General features: G+C 32.7%; 1 protein-coding gene across 1 annotated transcript; it reads left to right on the forward strand.

Annotated features, from left to right (window-relative positions):
* The first annotated feature begins 641 nt into the window (after positions 1–641).
* On the forward strand, positions 642–2,281 carry LOC141679996 (uncharacterized). The gene is made up of 2 exons (XM_074486338.1): positions 642–686; positions 1,850–2,281. Exons 1-2 carry the CDS (start codon positions 642–644, stop codon positions 2,279–2,281), a joined length of 477 nt encoding a protein of 158 aa, XP_074342439.1.
* Positions 2,282–16,437: the final 14,156 nt, after the last annotated feature.

Here is a 16,437-nt window from a genome sequence, read left to right on the forward strand (position 1 = left end):
AGCTCTAAACTGATTTGTTAGAATGGAATGTATGGCTTTCATGGCTCTCTCACTTTGGTTAGCAAAATAGTGTTTAATACTTAATCTCCTTTCGTTAGTTCGATTAATTCCCTTTAACATTTCGTTGAACAAATCCTTTCATCATAAATCCTTATCATTTCTAGTACTTGGACTTGGTTGTATTTATGAGATTTCATTTATTATAATTCTTCCCCGTCATAGTGTAATCCTGGTATTCCCCGGTAGCTCGTAAAATCAGTTCATTTAAAATATTGTTTTTTCTTCGAAATTAACGAATTTTACATACACTCATTTATTACGAAATAACATCAACTCGGAAACTTAAATTTAATACTCTTATATAGTGTGGTCTCCAAAGTTTTTATTAACTCGCAAGATTACTATTCATAAGATCTTTTACCGATGTTAAAAATTTGGGTTTTTACAATTTTAATTTGTATTCAACCCTCCTCTACAAATTAACCTAAGTTGATTGTTAGTGGATAACAATTGATATCAGAGGACGTCTTTAACAAACAAAAGGTCTAAAGATCCTGAAGCTGATCCAATCAATCACGGTTAAAAAGGAGGTAGAAGCCCGAATTCCATACTTGAACAAACAATTTCTCAATCTGTCTCTCATGGCCAAAAATGATGATTCAGAGACAACCTCAAGAAGCATTCAGGTAATTACAACTGATCTCTCTCAGTTAAGTAAGATTGAATGTCAAGAATCTATCCATGATATGTCTTGTGATGTACACAATTTACATATCTCCCTGAATTCTCTTAGAAAGGAAAATGCTAGAATTAAAAATGTTAACTCCTTATTACTTGAGAGAAAATATATATTACTAGAGACTCAGTTGCTTGATTATGAGAATTCCAAGAAAGGCTTCCTAGCTGAAAAAGATGATTTTCCGAGGATATTAAAAAGAGAAAAAATTCTAAGAAAGAAACTAATTTTAAATAAGAGGTAATTGCTAAATGGAAGGAATCTAGGGATATAGCAAGTAATTCATAGATCTTGAAAGTGTTGAATCGTTCTGTGAAGATACTTGGAAAAGGGAGAAAAAGAAATTACACAAGAGAATTCTACTGATAATTGTGCCTCAACAAATAATAATTATCCATTGAAGGAAGGGAAATCAAAGGATAAAATTATTTGTTGAAAGAAAGTATCAATACTTGCAAACTGGATATGTTAAATGAAGATGATGAACCAGTGAGTAATAACTCTTTCAAGAAAGAAGGAAACAAAACCAAAAGGTTTGAGAAGAGCAACATAGGATACTTGTCCAACAACAAACTGAAGGATAAGTGGGAAACCGGAATGGGGATCAAGAAGAAGAACAACAGGAACAAAAAATATGGATTAAGAAGCATATCAACTACACTCCTGACAAATATGCTCCAAGGAAAACTTGTTTCAATTGTTGTAGTGTTAATCATCTATCTTCTAAGTGTACATTACTTCCATCCCTGTCATGTTTGTTTCTCCTCTACCTATGAATGCCATGCTAAACATGCCTAATGTATTTAGTTAGAACCTTAGAAACATGCAAATCAATTCTCACCCTGTATTATTCTACATTTAATGTGCCATGGAATAAGCAAGGAATGAACATCATGTCTACATCTTCATCTCATAAGATACACTCTCAAATTTTCACATCCGACTCTAACACTTACACATTTGATCAAAGACCAACACCTAGAGAAAAGGTGGACTTAAATCCTCTTAATTCCAGGAAGTAGATGGTCAAAATAGAAAGAAGGCGGTCAATATGACATGACCCAAGAAAACCTGGGTACCTAAATCAGTTTGAAATGGTTTTATTATTTGCAGGAAAAAGGGTGGAATGTCTGGTATGTAGACAATGGTTGTTCATGTAACATGACTGATGATTCATCCATACTCACTAAGTTTGAAGAGAAATCTGGCCCAAGTATTATTACCCGTGGAGATGACAACAAAGGTGATACTGGCTTGATTTTAGTTAGAAATGTCATCATAGATGGTGTAGCACTGGTTGAGGGACTCAAGCACAACTTGCTAAGTGTCATCCAACTATGTGAAAATGGCTCTAAAGTCATTTTTGATAATGAAGCATGCATTGTCATTAAAAAAAGTGACAACAAGGACCTTTTATCTGGAAAGAGAAACATAAATATGTATGTAGCTGAGTTCACCTCAACTGATGTTGAATCAATGGTTTGTCTGCTTAGCAAGAAAAATAAGGATAAAAATGGCTATAACACAAGGAGCTATCTCACTTGAATCTTTCAAAAATGAGCAATTTGATCAAGAAGAATTCAGTAGAAGAAATACCAGAGTTGGAATTTTCCAAGGATGGTCTCCATGATACTTATCTTAAGAAGAAAATGTTCTTATTCAAGAAGAAGACAAAGTCATCATTTGACAGTCACCTGCTATTCCAACTTGAATATGCAGTTCGATCAAACTGTATCTTGCATCTGAATAAATCCTATTCAATGATCTTATTCAAGAAGAAGACATGGTAATCATTTGACATTCAACTGCTATTCCTACATGAAGATCCAGTTCGATCAAATTGTGTCTTCCATATGAAGAAATTCTATTCAATGATCATGGGTGATATCTCCAATATACTTGAATATTCTTCTGGATTTAAAAAATTGAAGCTATTGAGATCATCATCAGTCACATTAAAAAATTCTATGTAAGGGAATGATTAACTCATGAGTTTTCTGCATCAAGAACTCCACTGCAGAATGGACATCTGAAAAGAACAGTAGAATATTCAGTGAGGCAGGAAGCGCAATACTTGGAGAATCAAAGATATGCACAAACTTCTGGAATGAAGCCATGAATAATATAGGCTCTATTTAGAATGCTTCCTAGATCAATAAAGTATCTGAAAAGAAAAAAAATGGGAATTTCTCCAAGACTTTGGTTGCAGATGCTTTAGTTCAAAACAAGAAAATATCATTGTCAAACTTGATGCTAAAGCAGTTGGAAGAATCCTTGTTGTATACTCAGTATGTAGAACCCACATGATCTATAATCTGTGTTGGTGAGACTACGTAGCTGTATGAACAGTTACGTGATAACTCAAGACGATAACAACACTAGAACATGACAGGTTAATAATACTACGTCTACACAAGAAATCAGAAAGAATGAAGACAAGGCAAATACGAAGAATCAGAAGATTAGAAGAAAACCTGAAGTCTGTCTACAGGTCTTTGAAAGAAGTTCGTTAATATGATCATGCCTCAGTGAAGAACAAAGGTTAAAGACTTTCAGGGTTTCAGAAATATTGAAGATTCAGTATTTGAGTGCTACCGGAAGATTTCATTGTATTGGCATTGATTGAAGATAGACAGTGTTCGAAGCATAGAAATCTGAAGAATTGAAGACAGGGTATAGACAGAGGTTAATGATGACGTTGTCTAGAGTACCAGAAAGGATTCTAGTGAAAGTACAATTGTTTATTGACAGTCAGTATTCGAAGCAATAAAGTTGAGGCAAGCTTAACAATGTAATCAAGGCTATAATACAAAGACCTGAATCGGGGTTAGCCGTCTGTGAACCAGACCAGTTGCATTAGGTGTCAACAGCTCGTGGAAGGAATCTGGATATTATTTATAGAAGAATTGTTAAGTTGAGAAACGTACTTGGATTGAACGTTTATCTGTTAAAGTACGAGAAGAGGTGCGCGGGGTATACAGCTCAACAGCTCAGGGGACTGGCGAAGCTCTAAGTTTAATTGTTAAATTAAATAAATTATTTAATGGACTTTAATATAATTTATTTAATAAACTTAAAATGATTTATCTTATAAACTTTAAATAAGTTTATTTTATAAATCTAAATTAGTTTATTTATATAAGTTATATTTAAGTTTATTTTATAAATTAGTTTAATTACAATTTAGACTTAAAAAGAAAAAGAGAAAAAGAAAATAAGAAAAGAAACAAAAAAAAGAAAAGAAAAAGAAAAGAAAACAAAAAAAAAAAGAAAACAAAAACAAAAGGAAAAAGAAAAAGGAAAAATAAAAGAAAAGAAAGAAAACAAAAAAAAAAGCAAAAAGAAAAAAATAAAAAGAAAAAATAAAACATTCAAATAAAAAACGTGTACATAACTCTTGTTGATTGAGTACATGTACATGTACTTGTTTTAAGTACTTGGTCGCCACACGGCTTCCCCCTGTGGTCGCCACAGGGGAGTTAGAAAAATAATCAGCCTCCCTCCTCTCCTCCTGTACCTCCTATCGCCACAGAGCAAAACAAATAACCTCCTGCACTCCTTGTCGCCACAGAGTAGCTGGTCGCCAAAGAATTCTCAGCCACACAATTATTGGATAAAGTCTAAACTTTAAAGCAGAAGATATTGAGCCATTAATTCTGAAATATTTTCTGTTCATCTTCTCTCCCAAGAGAGTAATGAAAATGGCAGCGGAGATTTACAGAGGAGTTCAAGCTACTTGAATATCCGTTTAACTTCTCACCGAAGTAACGTTATAATGCCCGATTTAATTCTTGTATATTCTTAGGGGCATTATAATCGTTACCCGGTAATTAAATCCTAGTACAAACAAAAGCTAGATTATTGTATAGGATTTAATTTGTAAATCTTTGTAGTAGCTAGGAACCTTGTTGTTCTTAGATTGTAGCCGGTTAATTTATTTACCGGAGTGTAGCAACACCCTCGAGGATTTATATACGAACATATATTTCCCCGAATATTTTGTGTTCCTCATTTTTATCATTCCAAACACTATTCCTCTCAAGAACACGAACCACTAACCGAGCACTAAATAATTTATCCACTAAAGATTCGAAAGAATTTTTAATTTAGTGATTATTGTATTCAACCCCCCCTTCTACGATAATTCGGGACCTAACAATCTGAGATTTAAAATAATTATTATGGAATCAATCCATAATTTATCCAGATGAAAAGAAGACTCAAAAACTGGTGGATCAGATCCTTGAAGATGGTCTCAAATCAAGTGATATGAAGAATGACTGGCAAGTTGTTGATGATGATGCTTTCAGAGAAATCATCATGTTAATTACTAATCCAACATATGTGGAAATAACAGTTGAACAACAAAGTGGAATAACCATTGATCAATTCAACAAAACAGCCAATGATCAAACTGAGCCAGCCAATGATGAGCTATCAGTCGATAGAAAAACTGAAATAACATCAACTGCTAATGTAGTTGAGGTCCCTCACTCAGGGGGGGTCTTTGGTTCTAATTCTCTACAGCTCATAAATGTTTCATTATCAACCCTAAGCTTGCCCTATCTAGGAAAATGGATAAAGGAGTCATCTAATCAACTTATCTTTTGAAGACACATCTGCCAAAATGGAAGCTAGAAGAGTCATTTAAGAGGAATGCTTGTACATCTTCCTATTCAAGGAAGAACCCAAGAAAGTGGAATAAATTCTTCAGGAATCAAATTAGTTTATAGCCAAGTAACAAGTGTTAAACCAATTTGAAGCAAACAATGTCAAGAAGCTAGTGCTTAGACCAAAAGACAGTTGGGGCAATGAAACCAATTGGGAACTCAGAATCAAGGTAGATAGATGGAAATGACATGATTAAGAAATAAACCTAGTACAACTAAAGACTATCTACAGGAAGTGAAGATTGACAATTATAAATCATTCTCACTACTAACCATAGTTGAAGCAATAAGAATCTTTCTAATCTACTAAATTTATGTCAGTTTCGAAATCTATCAAATTGAAGAAGAAACTGCGCTTCTAACTGAAAAACTTAAAGAAGGAGCTTGTGAACTTCAATCTCATGATCTTGATGATTTAAGACTTATAGGGTTTGAGGAATGGCTTCTGAAAACACTTTCTGGATTGATGTAATTTTTTAGAGCCCTGGTATGATATTTTTATCAGTTTTTATCTTAAGATTATTTCTTCAGAGGTACAAAAGTCTAAACTCACTTTTGTTAGAAATATAGATTATTCTAGTATAATTGTACATTTTTCATGTGGATAATATCATCCTTAGCACTACAACTGATAAATCTCAAAACGGTTTGTCACATATAATGCTTAATAAATTTTAAATGAATTTGATGAGTGAACTCACTTATTTTCTTCAGACCCAAGTAAATCAAGTGAGTGATGAAATCTTCTTAAGTCAAACACTGGTTATGCTTGTTTATTTATAAATTTGACTTAACTGACTGTATATCTGAAAAATCACTCATGCCATCCCTTTTCATGCATGAAATGGATACAAGTGTGGACATTTAATGATACAGGAGCTAAGTTGGTTCTCCTTTATATTTAACTATTATTATACTAAAGATTATATTTATCACAAGTTCTTTTTCTTGTATCTCAGTACATTTCCAGTTGATTCTTACTTAGAAGCCTTAGAGAAGTTATCCAGATATCTCAAGGGCTAACCAATTCCTGGAAACTGGTATCCTAGAGACTCTGAGTTTGATCTAACTGGTTATATAAATGCAGATTGTTCAATTGACAAAGATGATAGGAAAGGACCTACATGAATATGTCACAGTCTAGAAGATAAACATAAATCTTGAGTTTGCAAAGAGCTTAACATTATGTCAATCTCTCTTGCCGAGGATGAAGACACTGTAGCTGGAAGATGTTGTACACAACTTTTATGGACAAAAATTTAACATGTTGATTATGGCTTACAGTTGGAAAGAACTCCAATCTACTGTGACAACACTAGAGCTTTTGCAATAACTGAAAATTCAGTTCAACATTCAAATATCAAGCACATTGATACAAGCAGATATCTCTACCAAGACACTTAAAAAACCACTTTGACAAGGTTGGTAAGTGAGCTAGGTATGTTAAAATTCAGTTTAATCTCTATCAGCTCTGTGTTTTTGATAGTCAGATCAAATGTTATAAATTGATGAAAATCCATTTTCCCACAAATTGGCATTTTTGACTTATCAAGATGACCCCATCAATTGCTCTTTAGACAATTGATAATCATAATATCCAATCTAGATGTTTATCGTGTAGACAATTATGTTCATTAATATTTGTTGATTTATATTTGCAACAATGGATATATTGTCTCACTTGTATTTGGTAGCCAAGAGCTTAACTATGATTCCTATATGATTTTTTTCAGGATAAAGATCGTTAAAAGTCTGAATGAAATTAACTTTAATTATTTTAATGGATATTTTTAGCCATCGATAGTCATAATAAATTCTTGGAGTCTACATGTACACTCTAGCAGTTGATGAACATATTATGTGTAAACTACTAATTTTTGCCATCGACATATAATTATTCATCAACGGCTATAAGTTGACTAAAAATCATCACTTTAAGAATGCTGAGCCCTCACGAAACTCTGTGCTCTGAAAGACAGATGTGACATTTGTATATGCAGCAACAATCATGTATCAAAATTTATTAGTTATTCTAAAATTGATAAATATTGATAAAATTGATTGTTGACATATCAATGTTTATTTGGAACCAATAAATAATAGTAGATAGTCGTATATTGGGTTCCATGGTGTGATAAGGTTTCTGATTAGTTAAGGTATAAATGAAGACCCCTTTCACAGATTAAGGAACTGTTACTCATCTCTTCATTTTAACTTAAAATATCTTTTCAGAATTTTTTTGGTAGCGGTCTAGATTTCACTTATGTAATAGCTCATAATCTAGAAGTGAAATCTAGCTGAATTTGTGATTGTTTCTTCATTAAGAATCAAAGTCATGAACTCAAAATAATTTCTGAGGATTCATATTTTAAAATTTCTAACTACTCATTCAATGGTAGGATTGAGAGTCCAACTTATGAATCATGTGAAGCAAGGCATATTAATTGATTGTTGACTATTGGGAGTTAATGATATAATTCAGTTTTTCATCTTAATCCATGAAGTGAATTATATTATGAAGATGAAAATATGATTTATTTGAGATAATTATTTAAATTAGTTAATGTAACAGCCCCAAATACGGGGTTAGGATTGACTGTCACTAAACAAAATTAAAAAATATAAACATACATATTAACATAAATATACAAGATGACCCCTCAAACTCTGGATCGATTACAGGTTATGGTATGAAACAAGAATCAGAACATCTAAACTTTTGTAACAACTAACTCAAACTTCATTACCTCTTTATCAACTTTCTCATCTCATTCATTCTGAGATATCCACCTTCCTGAAGATGAGATCTCTCCATTGTGCTGCCTACTGTGAGTTATCTACAGTTATCCTCAGGTAATACTGAAATAATAAGAAAAATAACAAAGTAAGAGTGAGTTAGGAATGCTCAACAAGTACTATAATTTATTTTCCAGGTATCAACTTCAAAAAGAAACAACTGGAAATAATTTTTGAATAATTTTATAAACATATTTATTCATTTAAATAAATGAGTGAATATAACATCGGCCCTTATCAGCCTCCAATAATAGATCATATTTTCTAAAAAACAACAACGAATAATTCACTGATTCATCTCCTGAATCAATTACTTGTTCAGTTTTGTAATCATGAAACCTTCAAAGAAAGAATGCCGTTAATGATGATCAACAATAATTAAGACCGAATACTAGAACCAATATATGTAATATACTTCGCTGATTAGTCAGAATACAGTACGGATCTATGCCCATCCGTATAAACCCACCATCATATCGGGTACCCATGCATATTTTGGCCTAATAAATCATAGGGTCCAGTCCATCCCCGACCCTTTCCGTAATCATCAAGTCCATAGAGTATTTGATGATAAACTATTTTGATTAAAATATTATAATTCAGGGTTCACAAATAACTCAAAACAATAGGTATTTGCTCAATTGATTAGTAATTAATAATGAAAGAACAAAAATAAGGAATACTTGCATAAGCGAGATTTATTGCAGTGAAATATAAAATATTTAACTATTATGAATTTAGAATAGAGGAGAAATACTTGCATTAATTGATCATGCATTTGAGTTTTAACCATCTATAATATAAATCTTTTTTGGATCGGCTTTGGTCTATCCGTGTCCTAAATAACAGGTTATCTGATCTTTACTCATCATTCATTATGTTCTAGTTAGATAATCTCATCTCTGAGTCTACTCATCTCCGATTTTACATATGAACAAGCTTTACTCTTACTCTCTCAGTCTGGAATTGAACGCCTCGAACTATGTCTATATATCATAAAAAACACTATTTAAATCAATCGACCATATATAATTATCTAATCTATGCGTCTATCCTTATCGTCTACCCACCCGATGAAAATAAATAAGGAATCATATTTTATTATAAAAATTTAAAGAGACACGTGGACACACAATTCACATAGCACGCAAAGACGAAAGTCATGTAACACATAACTAAGTTCGTCAAAAGATGCGTAACAATCTCCCCAAATTTGTGAGAAGATTGCTTGTCATAAATTCATGCATGATAACAAGACTAACCCCAAGCTAAACTCAAATTCGGGATCCCGTAGAAAATGCTTCTTTTATGCCTCGGGTATACAGTAAAACTGACAAATTTACAAAGTATATTTTATACATCTTCCAGTTACATCAAATGTTTAGTTACAAAGATTATTTAAATTTCTCTTAACCATGTGCCTTTCTAGTTAGGTCCTTGAGTTTGACTAGTACTTCAAGTTCTTCAATAATCTCAGTCTCTCTTAAAGCTTCCACTAATTTTAACCATTCAACTAATGAGTAACTGTTGAGAAGATGAATCCTATATCTTGCAAATTTATTTGTCATAATATTCAGAAAATATCCATCTTTAGATACCCTGCGCAACCCCCTTGCCCTTAGTTCATTTGATCTTTGTTCAAATATTTCAATCTTCTTAGCATATTTTCTTTCTCTTTCCTCCCTTTCAGCCTTTTCCCTTGCATGCCTTATATTCCTTTCTCTTAACCTCTCAGCCAACACTGCCTTCCTCATTCTTGTACAAGAATCCATTGCATTCATCAAACTAATAACTCTCTCCAATCCTGCAGCTGAAAATGTTTCAATAACTTCATTATTTAGCAAAATGAAGGTGTCATCTTTATAGTAGATCTTGGCTTCTCCTAAAGTAACAACATAGATATTGACTATCTCCTCAGCTAACTGTTTGTGATAATCATCATCTAACATGATCTCAGAAATTGGTTGTAAGTCATCTTGATTGAAGCAATTCCAGATGGCACCAGCTTCAGCTTGAATTTTTCTTGATGTTCTTCTTACAGTCTTGAAGTGAGTTCTAGTTGGAGGTTTGAATGAAAGTGGTTTAGATATTTTCTTTAGTGAGGTTTGGCTAGCAGTAAAATGAATTTTGAGTAGAGAATAATCATTTGGCTTGTATAGGTACTTGGGCTTATGGGAATTGTGTTTGGCTAGGCTTTTGTGTTTGGATTGGCAGAGCTTTTAATGTTTGGATTTCTGAAGTTTTCTGAGTCTTCTTCTTGTTTTCCCCATCCTTCTTGTGATGGCCTCAACCCCGAGGTCAGGAGTTGACGTCATCAATAACAATATTAACAACATAACATAATCCAACTCAACATTATTATATAAACACAACCCCTTTTTCCAAGATATTTTCCAAGTTTAAGTATGACTTAAGTTACAACCATCACAAAACCAACTTACTAAAGACAATCCTGACAATACTATCTTTGCTCAACAACTCAACAGACCCACTTGGGTCCAACACAACTACCTCAGAGGAGCCTGACACAGAAGGAACTGGAACTCTGCCCTGACTATCACGGGAGAATCCCCTAGGCATCTGCAATACATATATAAAACATTTTGCAAGGATGAGCATTCAATTGCTCAACAGTACCACTATATGAATAATAATCAAAAAACAGTTTATGATAAACAGTTATAGGAACAGAAATCATAACTTGCTAGAAAACAAGTAAAACATGTGTGAACTGGATATCAAAACTAGCATGCTCTGTAAAACCAAATCATCAGTTGTGTGCTGTGCATAAATACCAGAGTTCAATTTTAGCATGCTACATTCATTTTTCAAATCTTTCATCCCATCATAGGACCCATAAAACCATTTGTCCCGTTACGGGGACCCAAAATCATATGTTCTGTTACGGGAACCATAAAACTTGTCCCATCACAGGACCCATAAAACTTGTCCCATCACAGGACCTATAAAACTTGTTCATCTTCAGGAACCTCAAAATAACTTGCTCAGATATAAAAGTATTGGATGATCCCTGGTGAGACAGCTGATCAGGCTATCTCCATAAGTTAACTCTATCTTGGCTATCCTATGAAAACTTGTTCCGAAACTCAGAGACTAGCTAGGTCCCTGTCATGCTGGGCTGATGGTTATAATAGGGTGCGCAACCACTTCGCCTCTTATGCTAACTTCCAGGCCGTTACGGGCCTCCTGTGCACACTCATACAATTATCTGATCATTTTTATCCAGTTTTCCAAATCACTTACCTATCTCTTGTAAAAACAATTATATCACAGCACACTTCCAAAACATTTTCATTTTATTCAAAATTTAGAGATAGGTATTTTCAGAAGTTACGTTTCCCCCAAAACATAATTTAAGGAAACAATTTGAACCCATGGGATACACAACTTAAAACGTTCTGTTCCAGTACGTAAATTTAAATCAACAATTATTCATATATTACTGAACCATAAAGATATGATCGGGGGTACTTGCCTTGCAGAGCTTTACAAATATTATCGATTGACCTTGAGCCGACACGGACGCTCAGGCTTTAACGTCTAACCACTAGATTACCCTGGATTCAACTTCAACACTCAGGTCCTTCGATTGGAACCTTACTGAGCTCGTCGACTGTCCACTAGGCTATCCAACGCCAACTCTTGGGCCTTCTGACTAGCACCTACAAAGTCGAAACACCCTAACTTAGACCTTCGATTATGCTTGACATATCCTCGCTAACAATCTATCTGAACGTTAACAAAACCTGACTCGTAATATACTTCATATAATAATACACGTATCAATTAGGGTTCACGTTCTCAAAATTCGGTTCGATGATCATTTTCAAAAAATATGTATACTCGTCATTGTACGAAATTAGGGTTAATGGTTTTGGCAAAACATTTTATCACAACATACAATCAGGTTTCGCATAAAATATTTATGTATATTTATACATATTCGTTCGACGTCCCGATAATTGCCAGCTACGCTCCCGTATTTCCGTAGTTCGATTTCCCGGAAATCGGGAAGCGCCTCCTTTGTTTATCGGACTACCCGTCGAAACCGTCCGACGTCAAACCCAATCAGAAATCAATTCAACTTTACAATCCAACTAATCCCGAAACATATTATTGAACTACTACCTTTTTATTTCGAAAATTACCAAATAAATTTATAAATTGCTATTTGGCTAAAAAATCATCATTGCCAAAATCCGTCGACTCAACGAGTTCATTGCCGACGGCGACATAATTTCGACGGTACCCTTTCGGGTTTCCTATCGAAATTTCATCTAAATATTTAAATCCAAATATTTAAATCATTCACACAATTAGATAAATCACAGAAAATCATATGGATTAATAATCAACTATTCAGTCAATTAATTCGTATAATCACAGGGACAATAGCATACAACTGCTTCCACAATCACACATCTCCAACAGTCACGATACCAGCAAATACAGGCACACAAGTACACCGGAAAGGACAGGGAACATGCAAATGGAGCGGCGGTAATCATCGGAAAGAAGAAACAGGGCGACAACACACAGCAGCGCCCAACACCACACACACGTAATACTCACACATGCATAACACACACACACGTACACGAGTATAACACACATCACCACAGCCACCTCGCCGGAAAGCGAGGGACAACGGCGATCGGAAAAAAACAGGCGGCCCCTGACTTACCAGAATAAACGGGATGAACCGGAAAATAAAAGGGGAATAAGAAGGTAGCCGGAATAAGAAAGGGGAAGAAAGAAGTGGGGCTCCGGGGAATAACCCGATCGAGAGAGAGATACTCAGGCGAGAGGAGGGATGAGGAGGGGTTCACAGGGGTGTTTTTGTTTCGTTTTGTTGTTTCTATAATACCCCATATTTATTTGTTACATTGTTGGTACAATAATTTAGTAAATATTTTATTAATTGATTTTAAAATTAAAAATTATGGATAATGTTTTATGTAGATAATTGGCTGTTAAAAATTTGAATTTTGTAAGCTATCTTTTAGTTGTTTAAAATTTGAATATGAGTCAAACCAGGTGATAAGAGTTTCATAGTTTGTTGAGCTACTTATAAACAGAGTAACCCTGTTAGTGTTTTCACATAAAAACTCATCTTAGAGCGACATATAACAAAATGGAAAACGAGTAGTATTATATAATTTATGAGTGAGATAGAAAAGTTGGTGTATAAGAAAGGAAGCTTTGGATTTACATGTGCAAGAAGGTGTCAGACCAGCTAACTGGAGTGTCACTGTTAATATTGGGTTATTAAAGATTAAGAGAAGGAGAACTAGATTTTTGGTTTATTAAAGATCAAGAGGAGGAGAAAGATAATTACAAGGAAGGTAGGTTAAGGTCTGCCAAAACTTTCAGAGAAATGTACATCTTGAGGAGGTTTATTTAAAATTTAATCATCATTGTAATTTAAGATGATTATTATTTATATTGTATACTAATATTAGTCATTTTATTTTCAGGTTTATAACTATTTGTACACATTTTTTACATACTTATATCAGGCTCTAAATTCAGGTAAGTGTTATCAAATTATTATATTATTTGTTTATGTATTTATATATTGTGTTAGGTTACTGTTTAATGCATGTTTAATTGATTAATTAATTGTTATTTGTACTGGCTACAAGATGTTTAATTAGTAGTAATCTAATTAGTCATGTTCCCTGTTGTTTTTGTTTATAATCTGTATGTCATTAGGTTGGTTTAATAAATTATATGATTCTCAGGTTTTTACATTTTATTAACCGGATGATATGATACATTTTAATATTATCAATATCTGGCTAGTTTTGTTAATTATTAATTACTAGTTATGTGTGTGAGTTGTTTACAATAATTATTATGTTATATTGTGCTAGTTTGTTGATATGTAAAAGTATTTGTAAGATAAAATCTATTTTCACAAGATTTAGTTTATTGAGATTTATTAAAATTGACAAAATATGTATTTGTAGGACTAATGATATGCATAGTATTTTATTTTACAGGAGATATGTAGTCAAAATATTTTGTTAAATAAGTTAAGTAATTAAAAATTGGTTGTTTGTTTATCTAAAATTTTAAATTGTTTACATTTGTTAATCTTATTATATTTTCCTCATAACATATTTGTTACTTTTTTTTAACCATTATGTTATTAATTAATAATTTAAATTTTGTAAGTACTGTTGTAGTACTAATGTGTGAGAGGTGGATTTGATAAATCTTGTCTGTATGTGTTGATAGACAGAGAGCATGCTATATTTATTTTTATCATTTTCTTAAATTGTTGTTACAATTTAATGTGTTAAATTAATGTATAATTTAAGTTTGTCTACTTTTATAAAGTCATATATTTAAACTTTTTTACATTACTTCTATAAATTAATAAAATATCTTTTATATTTTGTGAACCAGCTTGTATATTATTCAGATTATTTGTTAGTTATATGTTTATACTACTCTAGTATGAGATAGTGATAATCTGTATTAGTTGTGGTAGCTGTATAAAATATTATAATTTTGTTAGCTTACTTTTTAGCGGGTTTTAGAGTTTGACGTTTATAAGTTATATTTGTATTGATATTATAGATCGGTTTGGAGGTTGATTTGGAGCTAGGTAGTGATTAATATTTTAGACTCATTCCAGGAACGAGTATCCTCCATTCTCTCTTCATTTAAAATATATTTTCTTTCCCTGTACTTATTGTCCCATCATATTTAATCTTATCAAATTTTATTTTGTTAAGTGTATATGTACACTTGTTAATTTTTGCTCAGCCATCTTTGATCCATATTGTTGCTTAACCACTTTTGATCTATGTTGCCTATCAGTATACCATTTGTTATGGGCTCTTAAACTTATATGTGTGGGTAAATCACAGACGAGGCACATGGAGTTTTTGCAGTCTTTGGTGCTCTCGGCACTAACTCGTATCAGTGCTGTGAGTATACGAGCATGTCCCTGGGGTATGAGGCATGATTAAGATCATGATCATTTTGTTTGTTTGGGAAATGTTTTATACATTTCATTTTATCCTTCTTGTGGATAACCAGAGAATGAACTGTTTGTACTGTGCTTTGCTTGGTGTTTACTAGCGAGCAGAGGTTTTATAAGATGCCCTTATTAGTACCCACCTTGTTCTCAGCCATTTCTTTGATTTTGTTTGGATTAGTTTGTTCCTTGATTCTAAATAATTACTGTCATATTACTCATCTTCTTGGCTAATTGTTAAAATCAAATATATTCTTTTGCTTTACCTTTTAATGATATATTCGTACTGGGCATTTGGCTCACTCGTATTTATTTCTTTCCACGGGTAGTCAAGGGTAAAGCGGGGGTGTGAAGAGTGTTGCCCAGATTTTAGCTTATTTATCTAGTTGATAATAAAGTCAAGGACATGTTTTATTTCCATATTATTTTGGATCTTGTTAGAGAATTTTATTTTGGATCTTTTGAACTTTTGTTAGTTTAATAAATTATGTTTAGCTTGTTTTTACTTCCATTAATAAATAAGGCTTAACTTGTGTAGCCTTTACTTGTTTAAGTGGGGTGTTACAGTTTCTTTCTTTCTTTCTTTTTTATTTATGAAGCTGCCACGTATCAGATGCATTACAATAGTTAAACATGTGTCCCGTTCCTGGTTACGAGCCTGGTTTTAATCTGACTTTTACAAATTTAAAGAATATCGCATGGGTGAATAAAACCCGAAAATTAACCAAATTACTTTTAAAATTTTATAAATATCACGAAACTAATAAAACATAAATTTCGTAATTTTTGAATAAATTTTGGAACGCGACTTATACCCGCATTTCACAATTAACGAACCAAACTGCACTTAAAATAAATTCAGAAAATCACAAAAATAGTCTTGAAATGTTATAAATATCCCGAAGTAAATAAAAACGTAACTTTAGAAATTTTAAAATAATTTCTAAAATACACTTTATACCCGCTTTTATAAATTAAACGAATCGACGAGCGAGTGAAATTAATCTAAAAAGTTCCCAAAATAATTTTAAAATTCTCGGAATATTTCAAACTTAAATAAATACGAGTTTCATAATTTTTGAAGAATTTTGGAACTAAATACGGATTTAACAAATAATTGCAATCAGAAAATCATACATGGCTAAATAATTGATGAAATATTGATTTCTCAGTTTTAAAAACTCCTAAAATAATTAGTAAAATTATGAAGCCATAAGAATGAT

This window comes from Apium graveolens, chromosome 8 (assembly GCF_009905375.1).
Source record: "Apium graveolens cultivar Ventura chromosome 8, ASM990537v1, whole genome shotgun sequence".
NCBI lineage: Eukaryota > Viridiplantae > Streptophyta > Magnoliopsida > Apiales > Apiaceae > Apium > Apium graveolens.

Coding starts and splice junctions, on each gene's coding strand:
- LOC141679996 (XM_074486338.1), top strand. CDS start 642: ATGGCCAAAAATGATGATTCAGAGACAACCTCAAGAAGCATTCAG. Junction 687..1,849: donor CAACCTCAAGAAGCATTCAG/GTAATTACAACT, acceptor TATTATTTGCAG/GAAAAAGGGTGGAATGTCTG.